This window comes from Labeo rohita, chromosome 7, assembly GCF_022985175.1.
Source record: "Labeo rohita strain BAU-BD-2019 chromosome 7, IGBB_LRoh.1.0, whole genome shotgun sequence".
Lineage (NCBI taxonomy): Eukaryota > Metazoa > Chordata > Actinopteri > Cypriniformes > Cyprinidae > Labeo > Labeo rohita.
In genome coordinates this window covers 5528910-5548920 of record NC_066875.1, presented here as the reverse complement: position 1 = coordinate 5548920, position 20011 = coordinate 5528910, and the positions used below count along the sequence as shown (strand labels likewise).

Here is a 20011-nt window from a genome sequence, read left to right as displayed (position 1 = left end):
CTGTTACTTTTCTCAGCGCTGTTCGGACGAACCAATCAGCGTTGACCCGGAAATTAAGACATTTACTTAAATAAAATATTGCGATCTTTTTTCCTTTGTATATAAAATACATTTAAACTCGAATATATAAATGCTAACGTTCACACGTGACCAAATGTTTCTAACTAGACAAAACACGTCTTGACATGTCATGGTATTTTAATGGTTAAGTAGGTTTTTTTGAGCCGCACAGCGCCCCCTATGGGAACCTTCGTGTTTCGTTCACGGACAGTGGGAGGCAGATGATAACATTAGTCATTCTTCTCACTTCAGCTCATCGCTTGAAATGCATGTAGGTGAAGAGTCTCTGCAGTGCATTTGCCCGGCTACAGTGGCGCAGGCTTTCACATCAACTCCCCACATCTTTCCCCGGTCTCTTATATTTGGAAACCGAGCTCTATCGACATGAACGCGCTCCTATCGCCGACCAAGACCGAGATGTCTGTTTGCGCAAAAGTGATCTTTTATTCTCTTTTAGTCAAATGAACCTAATCGCGCCGGCCAATGTAGCCGTCTAGTGCTCAGTTCTGCCCGTTCGGAGCGTTTTGTTAACGGGATTGTTGTCTGCTTTAACACATTAACCCTTGGATTGGCCAAAAGCATCTCCACATCAGTCGGATCAAAGAAGAGATTCGACTTTTTTCATCCGGGAGTGGGGGATAATATGTCAAGACGCAAACAGACCAACCCTTTCAAAGTGAATTGTAGGTATCCCAGGTATTGTAAACACTTTTAATTTCACTAGTTCGCGTAAAACAGGCTTTGTGTCTCGTGGAGGTGATAGTGAGCTCGGGTCAGTCATCATACAGGGTGCCATTGAGTTGTTTGCTTTCGTCAAGTCTTACATCCGCATTTTACTGTACGAGGACAACAGCCAGAGGCCACAAACTCCATCACAATATGTTCACAGTATCAGCTTGTTTAAAACCTAATCTGGAGGATAGACACCCGATTATATACCCGAACCCGTAGTGTTTGTTGTGAGACTCCACGAACTGAATCATTTACTTCTTTTAATGTCACACTGATATATTTGCGAGGAGACTGAAACCATGTAGCCTTAAATAATGGTCTTTATATATATATATATATATATATATATATATATATATATATATATATATATATACATATAAGTACACACACATATGTAAACACATATTTTGGATTCGATTAATTGATTTGACAGCATTATAATATGTGACCCTGGACCACAAAGCCAGTCAAAAGTCTAAACCTGAAGCAGAATAAATAAGCTTTCCATTAATGTATGGTTTGTTATGATAGGACCATATTTGGCCGAAATACAACTATTTGAAAATCTGGAATCTTAAGGTGCAAAAAATCAAAATATTGAGAAAACTGACTTTAAAGTTGTCCAAATGAAGTTCTTTGCAATGCATATTACTAATAAAAAATTAAGTTTTGATATATTTACAGTTGGAAATGTACAAAATATCTTCATAGAACATGATCTTAATTTCCTAATGATTTTTGCCATAAAATAAAAATCTATAATTTTGACCCATACAACGTATTTTTGGCTATTGCTACAAATATACCCCAGCGACTTAAGACTGGTCAAAAGTCTAAACAAGTCAATTTTTTGAAGTGGAATAAATAAGCTTTCCATTAATGTATGGTTTTGTTAGGATAGGACAATATTTGGCCGAAATACAACTATTTGAAAATCTGGAATCTTAAGGTGCAAAAAATCTAAATATTGAGAAAAGTGACTTTAAAGTTGTCCAAATGAAGTTCTTTGCAATGCATATTACTAATCAAAAATTAAGTTTTAATATATTCATGGTAGGAAATTTACTAAATATCTTCATGGAACACGATCTGTACTTAATATCCAAATGATTTTTGGCATAAAACAAAAATCCGTAATTTTCACCCATACGGTTTATTTTTGGCTATTGCTACAAATATACCCATTCAACTTAAGACTGGTTCATTCACATATATAAAAAATTTCACTTCATTAGTAGGAACATAAAAAAATTTTTGTAGTAATGCATAAAATTAAAATATTAAAATGTACAGTCATAAATAACCCGAACGGAGTAAATTGTAGATCTAGTTTGACGTGCAGACTTACATTATATTGCTTATTACACAGTACTTACCAGTAATTAAAAACATGGACATGAAATAATTTAACTTTTTAATGTTTGAAGATTATTTTATTACTTGTAGAGACAGTGGAGTGACAGAACAACAAGTAGTCTGAGTTATACAGCGTTGCCCTTGACGTGCCATCATATTATTTAGAAGTGTTATTGAATTCCACTTTTGAATGCAAAAAAATCAAATTATTGAGAAAATCACCTTTAAAGTTGTTCAAATTAAGTTCTTAGGAATGCATATAACCAATCAAAAATTAAGTTTCAATATATTTAGGGTAGGAAATATACAAAATATATTCATGGAACATGATCTTTACTTAATATCTTAATGATTTTTGGCATAAAAAAAATCTATAATTTTGACCCATACAATGCATGCTACATGCATGCTACTTAAGACTGGTTTTGTGGTCCAGGGTTATCTCTTTATTGAGGAACGCATAATCCACAGTGTAAAGTGATGCAGTTGTCAACAATAATCATTTGTCTATACAGTTTTCAGAGATGTTTTGAAAGGTCCTGAGTCTTCATTGCAGAATTATTGAAAAATGATTGTTTAACAGGAATTTGCGGTGTATAAAATTCATATTTTATTAAGCTGTCATAACTGAAGAACAAAAAAGTAACTCGCTTTTTAATGCATTACTTGAAAATGTATTACTTGCTGTTTCTTTGTAATCATTTGTGAAATTCACTAGCATTTTAGGAGTAAATTCTACGCTATTTTCTACTATTTCCAGCAACTACTTTGTGTCCCATATTTTGATTTAAAGATCGTCAGAGCTGATGAAAGGTACAGCCTGAGATGTTACTGTAAATGTTTGGTGTTGTCTTTTCAAAGTGATAGTTAATTGCAATAGGGGCTCTTGCAGACACACTGGGGCGCACTATGGGAAATGTTACTCCATGGGAACGTGTATGACTGATCTTGATGCCTGGCTTTTGTCAATTAGGCAAAGTGAGGCCTGAATTGCTTGTCTGGGTTTATCAGATGCCTGTCTATGACTATTCTTCCAGCCCACCAATCTAGACAGGGTGCGCGCGCCCCGTCCCCTGCCCGTTCTCAGGATTTGTAGTGTTTTCTGTTGGGCTGGTGGGTTTGTAAAGGCTGTGGGATGGTTTGAATTCAGGAGCGCTCTCATTGTTTGGCATCCGAGTTAAGTTTTGTCTCTTTTTGTCTGTTGTGTTCCCACCCCCCCTCCACTGACTTTAGCCTTTCTCTCGTGTCTGTTGGCTGATGAGTTTGTCTCTTTGTCTGGATTCAGACAGACACTGCGTCACCTCCTGCCTACAGACACACAGACTCTGAGATAACATCACAGTGGCACACAGAGGGGGGAGCGAGGGTGGATGGAAGGGAGAAGACAGAGGGAGGGTGGAGAGACAGATGTACAGACAGAACTGGCAGTGGGGGAAGGGAAACGCGCTGACATCAATCATGGGCTGACTGCCGTGGAGCCGCTCTGTTCTATCCGCTCCTAGTTTAACACTGATATCCCTCATGCAAGTCTTCTGTCCTTGCAGATGCTCCCAAACACCCTTAGAAACCATCCTGAGGATGCTGGGAAAGTAGGGTGCAAACTCTTGTCAACCTTTGGCGATTAGTAGCGGATGTGAAATATTACATCCGTCGGCTGTTGTTTTTCAGATGGGAAAACAACATTTGGTGGAAGCATTCCGGAGATGGTCTGAGCTTAAATGTAAACTAAAGCTTGCTGGAGATTGTAGTCCAGTTTGAACTTGGCCTAACAATATATGGGTCATTCTATAATTGTGGGTGCATCTCATGTCCGTGAAGTATATTTTGAATACACAATTATATTTCTCCTAATCACATATCTTTTGTTCAAAAATGATGTTCATATCACATGCACATACAACCCTGCTATTCAGCTGTCTGATTTTGTAAAGTTGCTCATTCTACTTTGCATGTAAGCATGAAAATGACCTCAAATATAAATTAATTTCATAGTTTTGCCTTCAGTTAGATTAGGTTATCAAGAAATTTGGGTGTGTGCTTCAAAAAAGTGTTTGTAGTGATATAACTTGTTTTGTTTGTGTACAAAAAACCATTGTCAACAAAGTTACTCACTAGAAACCCCCTTCAAAAAGGAGTGGTTTGTCCCATTCTCGCTTAATTTGCACAGTGTGATGATATTGTCTCTAAAAGCACATGGATGAAACACTAGAAGTTATGTTCTCTCTCTTTCCCCTAATATTGGTTAAACTAGCAAACCTATGTCGAGAGTGGATTAATTGACTGTCAACAGTGTTACACAAATATTATTGCTGCAAATTTTAACAAGACAAGTTTACTAAAACATATGTTTTGTTTATGAAAATATATTTCTAAATATACCATGTGCTCAGTAGTTCTAGGCTTTCATGTTGAGTATAGGCCCAAAACACTAAAAATGTCAACTAAGTTACCTGTCAACTGTGTTACCCAGTAAAGGTAACATGGTGGACAGTAGCAAACATAGATGCTATTTTATGCACATATATCTGCAGATCACTTTTATTTATATAGCACTTTATACAATATGGATTGTTTCAAAGCAGCTATGTAAAGTCATGTATGGGTTTTTGGGAAAAAGAAAAACCTATTTCATTTCTTTTCATTGTCAAATTCTACATGTAATTATAGAATGAATTATATCTGTAGCCTTGAGCTGAGTCAAATATCACTATTACTATTGGTCATACATAGACTTATGGGATAGTTCGGTCATTATTTACTCATCTTCATGTCGTTCCAAACCTGCCGTCTGCTGAACACAAACAGAAGATATTTTTAAGAATGTTAGTAACCAAATAGTTCTGGTGACCATTCATTTCCATTGTAAACTCTTAAAAATAAAAGTTATTTTTTGCCATGTGAATCTGTAACGTCCGTACACTCTTAAAAATGAAGATTTCAAAAAAAGAGTTTTCTCAGCAATGCCATAAAAGAACTTTTTTTAAATTCCCCACAGAATCTTTCAGTGAAAAGTTATATAATAAAGAAAACTTTAATAATCTAAAGAAACTTTTTCCACTAAAGAGAACCTTTTGTGGAATGGAAAGATTCCACACTCTTAAAAATAAAGGTTCTTTAAGCTGTTCCAAGAACAACCTTTAACATCCATGGAACCTTTGCATTGCAAAATTTCTTTAGATTAGTAAAAAGAAAGAAAACCATGGTCTTTCTAAGATCTGTTCACTGAAAGATTCTTTAGAGAACTCAAATTGGTTCTTTGACATTGCTGCAAAAAACATTAGGATAGTTCACTCAAAAAAATGCAAATTCTGTCATTGATTACTAACCCTAATGTCATTCAAAACCCGTAGGACTTTTGTTCATCTTCATAACACAAATTAAGATATTTTTGATGAAATCTGAGAGCTTTCTGGACCTTCTTAGACAGCAATGCGACTGATACATTCAAGGCTCAGAAAGGTAGCAAGGACATTGTTATTCTTTGGCCAGCCTTACTTATTTGAAGCAGAACAAACAGACGAAGAACGAAGAGAGATGGACGTTCTACATCAAAATGGCGGCTCATGCGTTAACAGCACCACGCACAGAAATGATTATTATTTTTTTTTTTTGTGCACTTGAGTGTTCTTGTAGCTTCATAACGTTACGGTTGAACCATTGGTGTAAGATGGACTATTTTATTGATGTACTTACTACATTTCTGGACCTTGAACATGGTAGTTGCATTCAGAAAGCTTTTGGATTTCATCAAAAATCTCTTAATTTGTGCTCCGAAGATAAACAAAGGTCTTACAAGTTTGGAACGAGTAGTTCCAAGTTTGGAGTAATGACAAAATTTTCATTTTTGGGTGAACTAATCCTTCAGTGGTTCTTCATGGAATCATCAATGGCTAAAAAAAGGAGAAAAATTATTTTTAGAAGTATACAATGGAAATTAATGGTCACTAGAAGTGTTTGGTTACCAACATTCTTTAAAAAATCTCTTTTGTTTGTGTTCAGCAGAGAAGTCATACAGGTTTGAAATGACATGAGAGTGAGTACACGATGGCAGATTTGTTTTTGGGTCAACTATTAGAAAATCTCACAGATATGGATCAATGCATCGATCAAATAACAATATATTGATGCAATGTGTAAAAAATTGCCTTTTCTGTATAAATGTATTTTTTTTTTTCAACAACTGGAGTACTTCATTTTGTTGTCCGTGTTATAATAGGGATACTACAATTGCACGTATTAGAGAGCAGAGAAGACTGAAAGATTTGTCATTGCACAAGCCACTGAAGAGCTGTCATCAGACGACTGATGATCTTGAATTGATTCCCCCCCCCATTTTGTATTCCTCTATATGATTTATCTTACACTCTTAAAAATAAAGGTTCTTTATCGGTATCAATGGTTCTATAAAGAACCTTGGACATCCACGGAACCTTTCAAATGCATACAAGGTTCTTTATAGTCAAAAAAAGGTTCTTTAGATTTTTAAAATGTTCTTCTAGGAATTGTTCACTGAAACGTTCTAATATGACATCATTGCAAAAACACCCTTTTCGAACCTTTATTTTTAAGAGTGTATTTAAAAAACTAAAGTGCTTTCTTTGCTGTCGATGTCCCAGTTAGATACAGGAGTTCGATTAAATGCTCATGTTATATTTTGGTTGCATTGGTAAGTTAATGAAATTTTGATCTCCATATTGAAATTGTTCCAGAATCATCTTTACTGAATTGTTCCAATATTGATGTTTTGAAAGGTTTAGCTTAAGGGTATGAAATAATAGTGCTTATAAACAGCTGAAATGGAAACAGAGTAGACCTGGAAACAGTATTAGGTAATCAGGTGCTACTTTTAGATCAGATCTAATCAATTTTTGCCCAAAGAATGATAAAACAGGTGGTAAAAATTCCAGAGAGGCATATCTGAGACTAAGCCTGTATCAACCGCGTAGCAACACGTTTACAACCATTATGAAGACGATAGCAACACCCCGCTGACCTCCCAGAATGATAGCACTTTGATTAGAAAGCATTAAAATCTGGTTTATTCATACACTGGTTGCTGTTGATGAAAGCAGCCTTGCAGAAGGTGTTTGGTAGATGGCAGTAATGGAGTAATGGGATGCATGCAGAGGGAAAAGCATCTCCGTGTGGGCGTATGAAGTGCTTCTGGAGGAGATGATTCTCACATTAGAGGCACGGACTCGGCGCACAGGAGATGCAGGCTGTTTCCTCTGGGACTGCAGTGTATGTGGAGTTGAGCGTGTAACGTGGGGGTTGGTGAGCGTGAGGTGGAGTGTGCGTGTTTGTAATGTGTTAATGCAGCATCAACTATTGTTCCGATCACACAACACCACCGCAGCTCTGACCTCTGTTGCCGATACGGTCTGTCTTGTCTTTGAAATTCAAAATCGAAGTGAGAATTATTCAGATTCGGGCTTTTTGATGTGTTCAAAACAGTGCTTCTAGGATTCTTTTTGGTAACGCTTTCTATGAAGCTTGTATTCATAATGCATTATAAGAGTATTCATTATAATGCATGTATAATGCCTTATATACATGAACCAAACAGTTACACTTTACAGTAACGTCCCATTAGTTAATGCATTGACTAACAGTAAGATTAAGATTAATAAATGCTATTTTCATTGTTAGTTCATATTAACAAAAATGTACAGAATGTACTCACCTCCCTTGTCATCCAAGATGTTCGTGTCTTTCTTTCTTCAGTCAGAAAGAAATTGTTTTTTGAGGAAAATATTTCAGGATTTTTCTCTATATAATGGACTTCTATGGTGCCCCTGAGTTGGAACTTCCAAAATTCAGTTTAAATGCAGCTTCAAAGGGCTCAAAACAATCCCAGCCAAGGATTAAGAGTCTTAACTAGCGAAATGATTGGTTATTTTTATCAAAAAAAAAAAAAAAATTAGTACAATTTATATACTTTTTAACCTCAAATGCTCATCTTGTCTAGATCTGCGTGCACTGTTTTTTTCAGGTCGTGACAGTTACAGTACAGTACATCTGAAAACTCCCATCTCGTTTTGTCCTCCAACTTCAAAATTGTCCTAAATTGCTGCAGTAGTACCGACCCAGAGTTTACAAAGTGAACATGCGAAGATCAAACACCCTTTTTACAAAAAAAAAAAAAAAAAAAAAAAAAAAAAGGTAAAACAGCAATGTAAAACGATTTTGAAGTTGGAGGAGAAAATGAGACGGGAGTTTTTAGACGTACCCTAACTGTCATGACCGGAAAAAACAGTTAACACAAAGCTGGACCAGCATTTGAGGTTAAAAAGTATATAAACTGTACATTTTTTTTTTTTGTTTTGTTTTTTTTAATCATTTCACTAGATAAGACCCTTCTTCCTCGGCTGGAATCGTTTAGAGCCCTTTGAAGCTGCATTTAAACTGCATTTTGGAAGTTCAAATTGGGGGCACCATAGAAGTCCATTACATGGAGAGAAATCCTGAAATTTTTCCTCAAAAAAACATTTCTTTACTACCGAAGAAAGAAAGACATTAGTACACTATCTGTAAATTTTTGTTCTTGAAGTGAACTTCGCCTTTAATGTGTTCCAAAGATTCCTTCTTTTTCTTTTTTGTTCCACAGGTTTGTGTTACAGTCATGTATGATCCATCAAATATTACATATATTTTTGGCCAAAAAAAAAACAAAACAAAACACTGCGACCCGACTTGGACCTGTATGCAATGACTAAAAATGCAATAAAACTTTCAGTATACCCTAGCAATGCCTCAATAATGAGTTTGGAATATAGTGGCATTTTCACTGAGCATGTCGTTTCACTCTTAGGGCCTTTTCACACGACTGGGTTGTCCGGCCCACAGCACACTTTTGAGATGGATGCTAGAGATGACTTCATTGAGGACGGTGAATGCCATAGCAACAACTCACAAGAACCTGAAGAGCAAGACAGCACAAGTGGTGAGCTACACGGCTTCAGAGGCAACTCACGACTGCGTGTCCGTCTGTGAAATTATTTATATATTTGCTTACTGCACACAAAATATTAAAAACTAAGACGACAGCTGTGATTGTACTATTGAATCTACTGCAAGGTGACCTACAATGCAGGCATTGATAACATTATGAACTTTTTTCCCTCATGCTGCCAGACGACGGTGATAGTGATTTTGATAAAGACGACTCCTCAAATGCCTCTGCTGATGACAGCATGACGAGTAATAAGAGCAGCCAATGCCCTATACTACATGATGACGTCAAAGAGGTGAGTGACGGAGGTTTAATGTAAGAAGTAGATTGTTGGGTGATTATCTCGCATTCTTATGTTATCATGATTTGCATGACAGCATTGTCACAGACAATGCTCAGACAACCCAGTTTCTCACAGGTAGAATAACTTAACCTTGAACAGTTCTTTCATTTTAATGATTCACAAATAGATTGGAAAATGTATTTAAAAATATTCTAACCTTAACTTTAACTTTACTTTACCTCAACTAAAAGATTTTTCACAATTCTGACTTTATCACTTGCATTTGCAAGTTTATATCACACAATTCTGAGAAGAAAAAAAATCCAAATTGCGAGATATAATCTTTTTTCACAGAATTTTGAGATATAAACGTGCAATTCTGTTATTTTTTCCTTGCAATGTAAACTCTGATGTAAACTCGCATTTGTGAGTTATGAAGTCAGAATTACAAGATAAAAACTCACAATTCTGGCTTTTTTCTCGCAATTTGGATTTTTTCTCAGAATTGCAAGATATAAACTCACAATTGCGAGAAAGTCAGAATTGTGAGATATAAACTCAGAATTCAAATTTTTTTTCTCAGAATTGTCAGATATAAACTCGCAATTGTCAGTTATAAAGTCAGAATTGCGATATATAAACTCACAATTCAGACTTTTTTCCTCAGAATTGTGTAATATAAACTCACAATTGCGAGAAAGTCAGAATTGCAATATGTAAACTCAGAATTTTGACTTTTTTCCTTGCAATTCTGATTTTTTTTTCTCAGAATTGTGAGATATAAACTTGCAATTGCCTGTTATAAGGTCACAACTGTGAGATACAAACTCACAATTCTGAAAAAAACTTTTATATATCAGAATTGCTAGTTTATATTACAATTCTAAGAAAAAAGGTCAGAATTGTGAGATTAAAAGTCGCAAATACCTTTTATTATTTTTGATTCAGTGGCAGAAACGGGCTTCCATAGATTTTGTCCCATTCATCTAAGCATAAAATATTTATATTGTAAAGTACAATCATTGTATGTATACATCAAGGTAATGTACTGATAGCTTATGCTTTCCATCAATAAGAATTTTTTCAAGAGTTATCAAAAACAGTTTTTATTTTAATACAAAAATAATTTGTTTTTTTAGCAGATTTTCATGCTGAATTGATAATTGAACAAATTAAGCATGTGGAGCTTTTAAAGGTCACTGTACCTGACAGTCTTTTTATTTACAAGTCTGTGTGACTTCATATAATTGAGGTGAAAAGCATGACAACATTCTTTGTCATCCTACCTCAACGATTGTTGGCATCTTTAAGGGTCGATAGATATTTTTGTAGGGTGACTCATGGCTCTATAGCAACCCAGTTGACACGACAGTTGGAATGAGTCACGAGGGCTTATGCATTCATTTGTCTGCCACACCACGCCAGTGCCGCATCAGTCATCCACAGTTACAGTCATTAGCAGATTCAGGGAATAGTCACTCATGTGCAATCATACTATATAAAAAAAAGATATTACACTACGTTTCAGACTGTAAGACCTTGTTAACTCTAAATTTGGCCATTATTTTAACTGTTTGTTGGTGCATTATGTCTGTTAGGAGAACGAGGAGGGGACAGACCAGGGCAGCAGTTTTGCATGTCCTCTTTGTTCCCTGGAGTTCAATAGCCCAGATCAGCTCATCGCACACGTCTACCAGGTGAGGACACCACAACCAATGCCTATTGTATCTTTTAGACTCTTTTTACACCTGTTATTAAAATATGAAGAGTTCAGATGCAAAACCAGCTAAAAGCTATCTCGGTCAAAACTGAGATAATGATACTGAGTGAATGCTCCTGACATACATTATACGTCCATCAAATGCTTTTACTTCAAACTCGCTAAATTCCAGCCTCAACCCAATCAGAAGTACCAGTACTTATATAGAAACCTATACAAAATAGCCAGAAAGAAATGCTTATTTTAAAGAAATACATCAGATGGATTTAGAGGCTTTTGCATCTGAACTCTTCATATCTTGGTTGACCCAATAACAAGTGGACAGTGCTAAATACTAAGTACTGAGGTCCAAAACGTTTTGTGATCAGATCACTCAAACTACATTAGGAGCTCGTCAATAATGTGCAGATTGCAAAGCACACCTAAAGGTTCTGTATTTTTACTAAAATTGACTTAAAACTTGTTTTATATCCTTAGACTGGATGGCATCCAAATCTGTAGCGAAAAAATTGTCAGTCGTACACTACAAAATTTCTGTGAAATATTTCTTTGGCTCGCCAAAATTTGCAGACTGGCTCTGATTTTTGGCAACTAGCATCAACTCCTCTAGACTGAAAATCAAGCAAAAATCTATGCAAAAGTTGCTTAAAGTATTCTAGCCTTAAATTCGAGATCAAAAATTCTTTCATTCATTCACTCAATCGTATGCCATTTCAAACCTGTCCAAGGGGTGTCCAAACTTGGTCCCGGAGGTCGGGTGTCCTGCAGAGTTTAGTTCCAACTTGCCTCAACACACCTGCCTAGAAGTTTCTAGTATGCCTAGTAAGACCTTGATTTGCTGGTTCAGGTGTGTTTAATTGGGGTTGGAGCTAAATTCTGTAGGACAGTGACCCTCTAGGAGGATTGGACACTCTTGGATTCCATACCGTTTACAATAAAGGGAGACTGCCTTAAATTTTAAGTTTACATTTGCACCCTTTTTGAATCTTGTAATTGCTTGTAAACATTGCTTTAAAATTGTCCAGAAGACAAAGTCATATGGGTTTGGAACAACATGAGGTTGAGTAAATAATGACAAGTTATTGGACAAAGAATCTATGTATTAAATCTCTTTGTCTTACTTGTAAACAGCACACAGCTGTGGGTGGCAGCAAGAGTTACGTCTGTCCAGTTTGTGGACGAGCTCTCAGTTCTCCAGGCTCTCTTGGTCGCCATCTCCTCATCCATTCAGAGGACCGACTGTCCAACTGTGCCGTATGTGGGGCTCACTTCACAGACACCAACAACTTCAACAGGTCAGCTCTTTAACTCAAGACACTACTTTACCAGGATGCTGAGCTTCATTGTTGTTTCTAACTGCTCTAACTGTTTTCTGGTCTGAAACTGTAGGGAAAAGTTAAAGGAGTTCCTCGACACAAGCAGTATAGAGATCAACAGTGAGGGTGAGGCCTGTGCCATGTCCAACTCTCTACCCAGAAGCACCATGACCAACCCCAATGCAAATTCTGGTCCTGTACTGAACTCATTGCCAGACGGACTTCTCCCTTCTGCGCATTCTCTCCCCTCACTCTCTGACAGCCTCAGTCCTCCCAGCGCAGGACTTCCGCCTCTTCCAGACCTCATGAACTCTATGCCCGTGTACCCGGCTGGGGTTTTGTTGGTCTGCAACAGCTGCGTAGCCTACCAGCAGCTTGTGGACGCCCAGTCGCCGTCCATGCGGAAATGGGCGATCCGTAGGAAAAATGAACCCGTAGAGGTACGGATGCAGCGGCTTGAACGGGAGCGAACGGCCAAGAAGACCAAGCGGGCATGCGAGACACCGGAAGAGCGGGAGATGCGCCGCTTACGAGACCGTGAGGCGAAGCGGCTGCAAAGGATGCAGGAGACGGACGAACAACGAGCACGTCGTCTGCAGCGAGACCGGGAGGCTATGCGACTCAAACGGGCCAACGAGACACCCGAGAAGAGGCAGGCACGGCTTATCCGTGAGCGGGAGGCAAAGAGGCTAAAGCGGCGCTTGGAGAAGATCGACCCATCGTTGAGAAACCAGATTGAGCACGACCCTGCTGCGATGGCTGCCCTCACCGCTGATATGAGTCTATTCCAGTTTTCCTTCCCCATGTCCGTCCCTTCCATGGACAATGGACTGTTTATGAAACTTCCCTAACAAGCACACCTCTCAACCCAACATTTGAAAAGAATTTGCCATTCTTTCCTGACCAGAACTGTGATGAAAAAGTTATGGTCTTGCAGTATCAAGAAGATGCGCACCCTGACAGCGATTTGCAGTGACGTAGGCACCAGATGACATTCATTTTCAACAAGAAGAAAGATCATGAGTTGCAAGATAGGCAGCAACACACATGGCAACTGCCAGTGGAAGTATAGACTGCAAAGCTCACATGATCCGCTGCCTGATACACTTGAATATCGCATTTGAGTACAGAAATGGTTCTACAGGATAGTCAAGGCAAGCAATTGCTTAGAACCCCTAAGGGTGGTGGATTAGAGTCAACAGCAAGAAGAAATAAACCTTATGAAAACTAGAGCTTGGCAATGTTTAGTAGACTACACTGAACCCCTCTAGGGGCCTCATCCCTTTAACTACGATCTCAGTGAAAAGAAGAGCAGGCATCATGCAGATGATTTTCCCATTTGGTAGTCAGAAGAGGAAAGACGATTCTGCAGCACCGGTGTCCCCTAAAAAAAAACACCACCAGTCAAGTACTGACACCTACAAGCGACTAAGATCATGCAGATGATGTCCCCAATCTGGTAGTCAGAAAAAGGAAAGATGATTCTGCAGCACTGGTGTCCCCTTAAAAAAAAAAAAAAAAAATCACCACCAGTCAAGTAGGGACACATACTAGCGACAAAAACCACTATGACTTGCCAAGCTCCAGTGATTTAAAAGCTGTCAGTGTGAACGCCCCTTTATGGATTTCTGTAACATAAACTGACTTGCATAATTAACTGAACTTTAAGAAATTCCGACATTCACAGACATTCTCTGTAAGCATGTTTTAGGAAACTTGTCTACTTTGTTTTCAAGGCTCGGACTTATAGCCGTCTTTCTTGAGAGCAGTGAGATCCTTCCAGAAGGAGGTTCTCTGTTTGCACACGGACCTACAGTGACAGGAGTGAGACGTGTAGCCACACTCCACACTCAGCCTACTGTTCAAAATTGCCAGTCTAAAAGGTTGGAGTTTACCTGCAACTATGGCTCACCTCCCAGGACCCAAGATTGGGTCACTACTAGCTCATACTCACAGAACCAACTACCTCACCATGGGATCTTTGCATGGCCTTGTCACACCTGTGGCCTCGACCGGAACCACAGGGGCTGTGCAAGTCCACACACTGGCTCAATATTCCCTATGCCAACACATAATCTAGACCAGGGGTGTCCAACCTTGCTCCTGGAGGATTCATTCTCCAGAAGTCACCCCTGAACCATCTAATCAAGGTATTCAGGGTTACTTGAACTGGAACAAAACTCTCCATGGAGGTGACCCTTCTGGAGCAAGATTGGACACCCCAGGTTTAATCATTGCTCTACATAAGGGGTGCCCAAACTCGGTCCTGGAGGGCCGGTGTCCTGTAGAGTTTAGCTCCAACTTGCCTCTGCACACCTTCTGGGAAGTTTTTTATGCTGAGTAAGAGCTGGTTCAGGTGTGTCTATTTAGGGTTGGAGCTAAAATCTGCAGGACACCAGCCCTCCAGGAGTTTGGGCACCCCTGCTGTACATGTTCATCGAAACGATAACACTTCATTTAAACGCTGTTTGAGTACCGCTAACCCAAATGCTGACATCTACTTGGGCTTGCGGTCTTGTGGTCTTTCCTTATGCAGAGACCATACTTGTCAAGATTTCCAAGGATACCACTTTCCTGGCCCTTGTGTCCCTAAGCACACCCTTTAGTTGAGCCCGGACTGGTGCGTACTTTGGAAACAGACTGCTACCTGAAAGTCTATGGCATTATATCACTAAAGTATGGACTCCAAGAAGGACTTCAAGGGCTGAGGGTGCCATGTGGGACAGGGCCACTATTGAAAACTTTGTCCTTTTTTTTTTTTTTTTTTTTTTTTTTTTAAAGAGGAAGGTCATTTCTGCGGATGTACTGTTGAAGTATCCGTTTCAAAGCACATTCAAACACACTTCTCTGACCTCCCAAAGGCTTTATACCTATCACAGTGCTACACGGGTTGATATTTGTCTAGGAACTCAGGGATGGTGTGGATCACCGGCATCCTCACGGCCTGAGAACACAGAGGAGCAGGAGACCTCCTCGTCCTTGTTCTTCATTATCATCACCTCCTTCTCAGCTCATATACTACCTTTTACTCACCTTTACTGGTCACATTGGCCTTTCTTTCCTCTTGTTCAGACTGCAAACTTGTTTAAACTCTTCACCTGAGCCAAAATGTCGATATGGATATTACGCATCTAGCAAACCAGTCTCTGCCCTCTGCTGCTGTCACTGTACTGTATAATGTGTATGTTACCTCTTTAAACCAGTGTGCTCCCGCACTGGACCTGGGAATGCTTGTTGTTAATGTTGAGGCACTTAGTGTGTGCTCGATCTCTACGGCAACATAAGTTGTGTACAAATTCAAACTGTTGCCTTTGTCACTGGAAAGTTGTGCTTTGGTTTTATATTTAATGATTCTGTGTGCTATTTCTATGAGATGTGCAATGATGTAAAGGTTTAGCGAATGCATGTACAATGAAACAATCAGGACAAACACTTCCAGAGAGAAATCCCTCCTATATGAAGCAGTGATGTCGCTGCATATGTATGTACAAATTTAAATGACAAGGTAAAGACACGCTCCCAAACGTTTCATGCTAATTTAAAGGTGAAGTGTGTAATTTCTGCACGATATCTGATTGCAAAGATTCAAACACTGCCCCCTGTCTTCCATCATTCACCAAACAAGTACTCCCGCCAAAAACACAAACCAATTCGGAAGTTGACATGTTGCAACGCCCAACAAACAAAGCTAAATTACCGCAAAAGCAAGTGTTTAGGTGGTGTTTAAAGGAGAAGTCCACTTCCAGAACAAAACTTTACAGATAATGTACTCACCCACTTGTCATCCAAGATGTTCATGTCTTTCTGTCTTCAGTCATAAAGAAATTATGTTTTTTGAGGAAAACATTTCAGGATTTTTCTCTATGTAATGGACTATGGTGCCCTGAGTTTGAACTTCCAAAATGCAGTTTAAATGCAGCTTCAAACGATCCCAAATGTGGTTGTAAACGATCCTAGCTGAGGAAGAAGGGTCTTATCTAGCGAAATTTATATACTTTTTTATGTCAAATGCTCGTCTTGTCTTGCTTTCCCTGAGCTCTGTGTATTCTAGCTCAAGTCAGTTAGGGTATGTCGAAAAACTCCCTCAACTTCAAAATCGTCCTATATCGCTGTTTTACCTTTTTGTTAAGGGTGTTTGATCTTCTTTGCATGTTCACTTTGGAAAGACTGGGTCGGTACTTCTGCAGTGATGTAGGATGATTTTGAAATGATTTTTGAGGTTGAGGAAGAAAATACGATTAGAGTTTTTCGACATACCCTAACTGTCTTGAACCAGAATACACAGAGTTCAGGGAGAGCAAGACAAGACGAGCGTTTGAGATTAAAAAGTATTTAAATTGTATTTTTAAATGAAAATAACCAATCATTTGCTAGATAAGACCCTTCTTCCTCGGCTGGGATTGTTTACAACCGCATCTGGGATCGTTTGAAGCAACATTTAAACTGCATTTTGGAAGTTCAAATTCGGGGCACCACAGTCCATTATATGGAGAAAAATCTTGAAATGTTTTCCTTAAACATAATTTCTTTACGACTGAAGAAAGACATGAACATCTTGGATGACAAGGGGGTGAGTACATTATATGTGAATTGCAGTTCTGGAAGTGGACTTTTTAATTAACCACTTCACTGAAAGCAGACGACCAAATCTCATTTGATCTCACTGATTCTTGAGCCACAGTGAATTTTCCAGATGGCTGTTTTGTTCTTATTTCATAGAAATGCATGCAACTGTTTCTTTTAGCATATAAACTGATAAGCCAACTGTTTGCTAGCTAATTAATTGGACCAAACGTCAAGTGTTAGTTTAATATGTTGGTTAATTCAGAGTTGGTGCTTTTATTTATTCAGGATGTTTTTTATTGACTAAACCCGCAGTTTGAGAACCACTCTGCACGTAAAGTTGGGTGGACATTACACACATCACTTTGAAACTTTACTCACTTCTCAGTGTTTCATATTGGGCAGAAGGGTCAGTCATGTTAAATCGGACCACTGTACATCTGTAAGTACCTCTTGAAAACAGGGTAGACTGTGTGTGTATGATATGTATGTCTTATATTTCATTCCAATACTTATTACAATTTATTTATTACTACAGTGAATGATGCACATTTCAGTGTTTTGAATTCACAATGTTGTCATTACCTTCTGTAGAGATACCTCTGATACTCAAAGCGAAGCAGCTGAGCTTTCCCGCACAGTTGAAGGCAACTGGATACCGGTCCCGCGTTTATGCTGTTGTGAAGTATTAATGATGGGCTCCTTAAGAAAAAGAAAGGATTTAATGTACACGTGATGAAGCATCACTATGCAATTGAGAGCTGTACTCAAGAAACTTTGTATTACTACTATGCAGTTGATATGAAAGTAAATGGACTCGAAAGCTCCAGATCACAAACCTCAGGCAACTCTTGACAGCCATTGGTCCTCAAGTCCGTAACCCTCCTCCACGAGATCCATCCTTTAGTTTTGCTGAAAGGACTGAATTGATGTATGCACATTCAGGACAAACAATGCAATTTTTATGACCAACTCCCTGAAATTCATTATAAAGCACTGAGTTATTTCATATAGTAGCATCACACTTGTGGAAACCCATCCTGATGCAATGAGAAAATGAATCCATAGCCCAGAACGAGATGTTGGCAGGATGCACTGTCTATTTTAAAGATAAAATATAAAAGAGTATTTTCAAACATTAACCCTATTTAGTCTGCATTATTCCTAAACTAGTCTTTTTAGTGATATGCATTGCCATGTGACATGTTATGTATTAAACAAGCATTTTTTTTTTTTACATGTCTGTGCATAAAAGTCAGTAAACCCCTGGAACCTGCATGTTCTAAATGCATTTATACAAGCTTTTCATTAAGGATTGGCGTTCGAGAATGACTTGCCTTTTTGTCAGTCGATCTAGATATTTTCATGATGATGTTTACAAATCTCTAAAAGGCCAAAATGAATGAAACTTCCTAAAAGTGACAAGGTCACAACGCCAAATGGTCCTCCTGTTCAGAAAGCCATGCTCTGTTATTGGGTTAACAGATTGAAAGCTCATCATAAAAGCAGGAACAGAATGTGGAATAAACATTGATTTTACTGCTACGAGTTTCTGTCTTTCTCTCTTGAAAAACTGTTTATGCTGAGATTAAAACGTTTGAGACTACATTGAAAATGAAATGGTCTCAGACTTTCAGGCCCCACTGTAACAAAAGAGATGAATTGTAGTTCATAATCATGATACATTTTGATGCAGTTATCTTAAAAGCATTCTGAAAACAAAATAAAACAAAAAAACAGCAATACACAAGTTTTACATTCACAGACTCAAGGTTTGTATTTCAGGTTTTAAAAAAATTAATGCATAATACATTGGGTATTATTGTAATCATGATCTATTATTAAACTCTTCATTGAATTCTTCAGGTGCATCAATGCACGACTCTATTTTGATTTTATTACAATTGCTAATCGAATGGAACGCATAAGAAAAAACAGACGTCAAGCCAGCATGTTAATATTATATAGATATATATATTATATTATATTGTGTTTACTTAACAAACATGATAAATGCAATGTTTCCAAGAAGTTAGCTGTAACAATAAAAATACAATATCTTTGTGTCCTTACATAGAATTAAAACAGGAAAACGAAAAAACAAAAATCAAACAAAACAGCCCTAAGTAGTTCACAGAGAGGTACAAATATACAGTACAAATCTATTTTATTCAAAAAAGGGTACAAATAAAAACGCAACAAAATATAGTCATTAATGCTTTGTAAAGTTCAGGTAGGTGTAGGGTAGTCTAAGGGAGCACTTTGGGTAGACAACTCTAAGGCTTCTGAGAAGAATTAATACATATTGGTACGGCCATACGATATTAAAATGTACTATACAAAGTTTATACAACCTGGATTATACTTGAGGATTGAATATTACACATACATCATTGCATATATTTCGCAGATTTTATGCATTAAACAAAGATGCCATCTCTTTTAAAACCGGTCACACATCACATAAAAAGCAGTGTCACTTAGTGCCAAGAAGTACAATGTCAAATTCGAGAGTATATAATGATTCCTTGAAAACCGTGAAACCGTTAGAAACCTGATTTCAGCCGACATTACTGACTCTGGCCTGCCGTGCCACCGAGTTCTGTCTGGGATTTACACAAACCACCGCGTGTTAGCTTCACAAAGCCTTCCGAAACAATATATACATTTAAAAGAAAAAAAAAAAAAAAAAGAAATCTGAAGCAATGATACCACTATAACGCACTGAAATGTTACTGATACAGAACTGCACATTCATCCATAACCCAGACGGTTATTCTCAAGTGGGTTCAGTCGTTCTCACACTTCAGAAACTATGACATGTCAGCTCAAGTAACTCGTGCCGTTCGCGCCGACAGTCTACAGGGAGACTAAATGGACTCTGTGAAATATTTCCCAGGACTTTTAGCCCAAACTATATCAATAACTGCAGAGATTCTCACTTTATACGCACTGACACTGACTCCAATAGATTTAGCTTTCGCTCACTTCCTCAAACCACTTTAATGAGAAAAGCACAAGTTCCA

General features: G+C 38.1%; 1 protein-coding gene across 2 annotated transcripts; it reads left to right on the top strand.

The window, feature by feature from the left end:
* The first annotated feature begins 325 nt into the window (after positions 1-325).
* On the top strand, positions 326-15165 carry znf821 (zinc finger protein 821). 2 transcript variants are annotated; one of them, XM_051114734.1, is made up of 6 exons: positions 326-743; positions 8963-9094; positions 9286-9398; positions 10985-11083; positions 12238-12401; positions 12496-15165. In XM_051114734.1, the coding sequence occupies exons 1-6, from the start codon at positions 704-706 to the stop codon at positions 13271-13273; spliced, it is 1326 nt and encodes a 441-aa protein (XP_050970691.1). In that variant the 5' UTR covers positions 326-703; the 3' UTR covers positions 13274-15165. The 2 variants fall into 2 exon arrangements, with proteins under 2 accessions (XP_050970691.1, XP_050970692.1); XM_051114735.1 differs by having other exon boundaries at positions 326-756.
* The last annotated feature ends 4846 nt before the right edge of the window (positions 15166-20011 follow it).

Coding starts and splice junctions, on each gene's coding strand:
- znf821 (XM_051114734.1), top strand. CDS start 704: ATGTCAAGACGCAAACAGACCAACCCTTTCAAAGTGAATT. Junction 744..8,962: donor CAACCCTTTCAAAGTGAATT/GTAGGTATCCCA, acceptor TTTCACTCTTAG/GGCCTTTTCACACGACTGGG. Junction 12,402..12,495: donor GACACCAACAACTTCAACAG/GTCAGCTCTTTA, acceptor CTGAAACTGTAG/GGAAAAGTTAAAGGAGTTCC.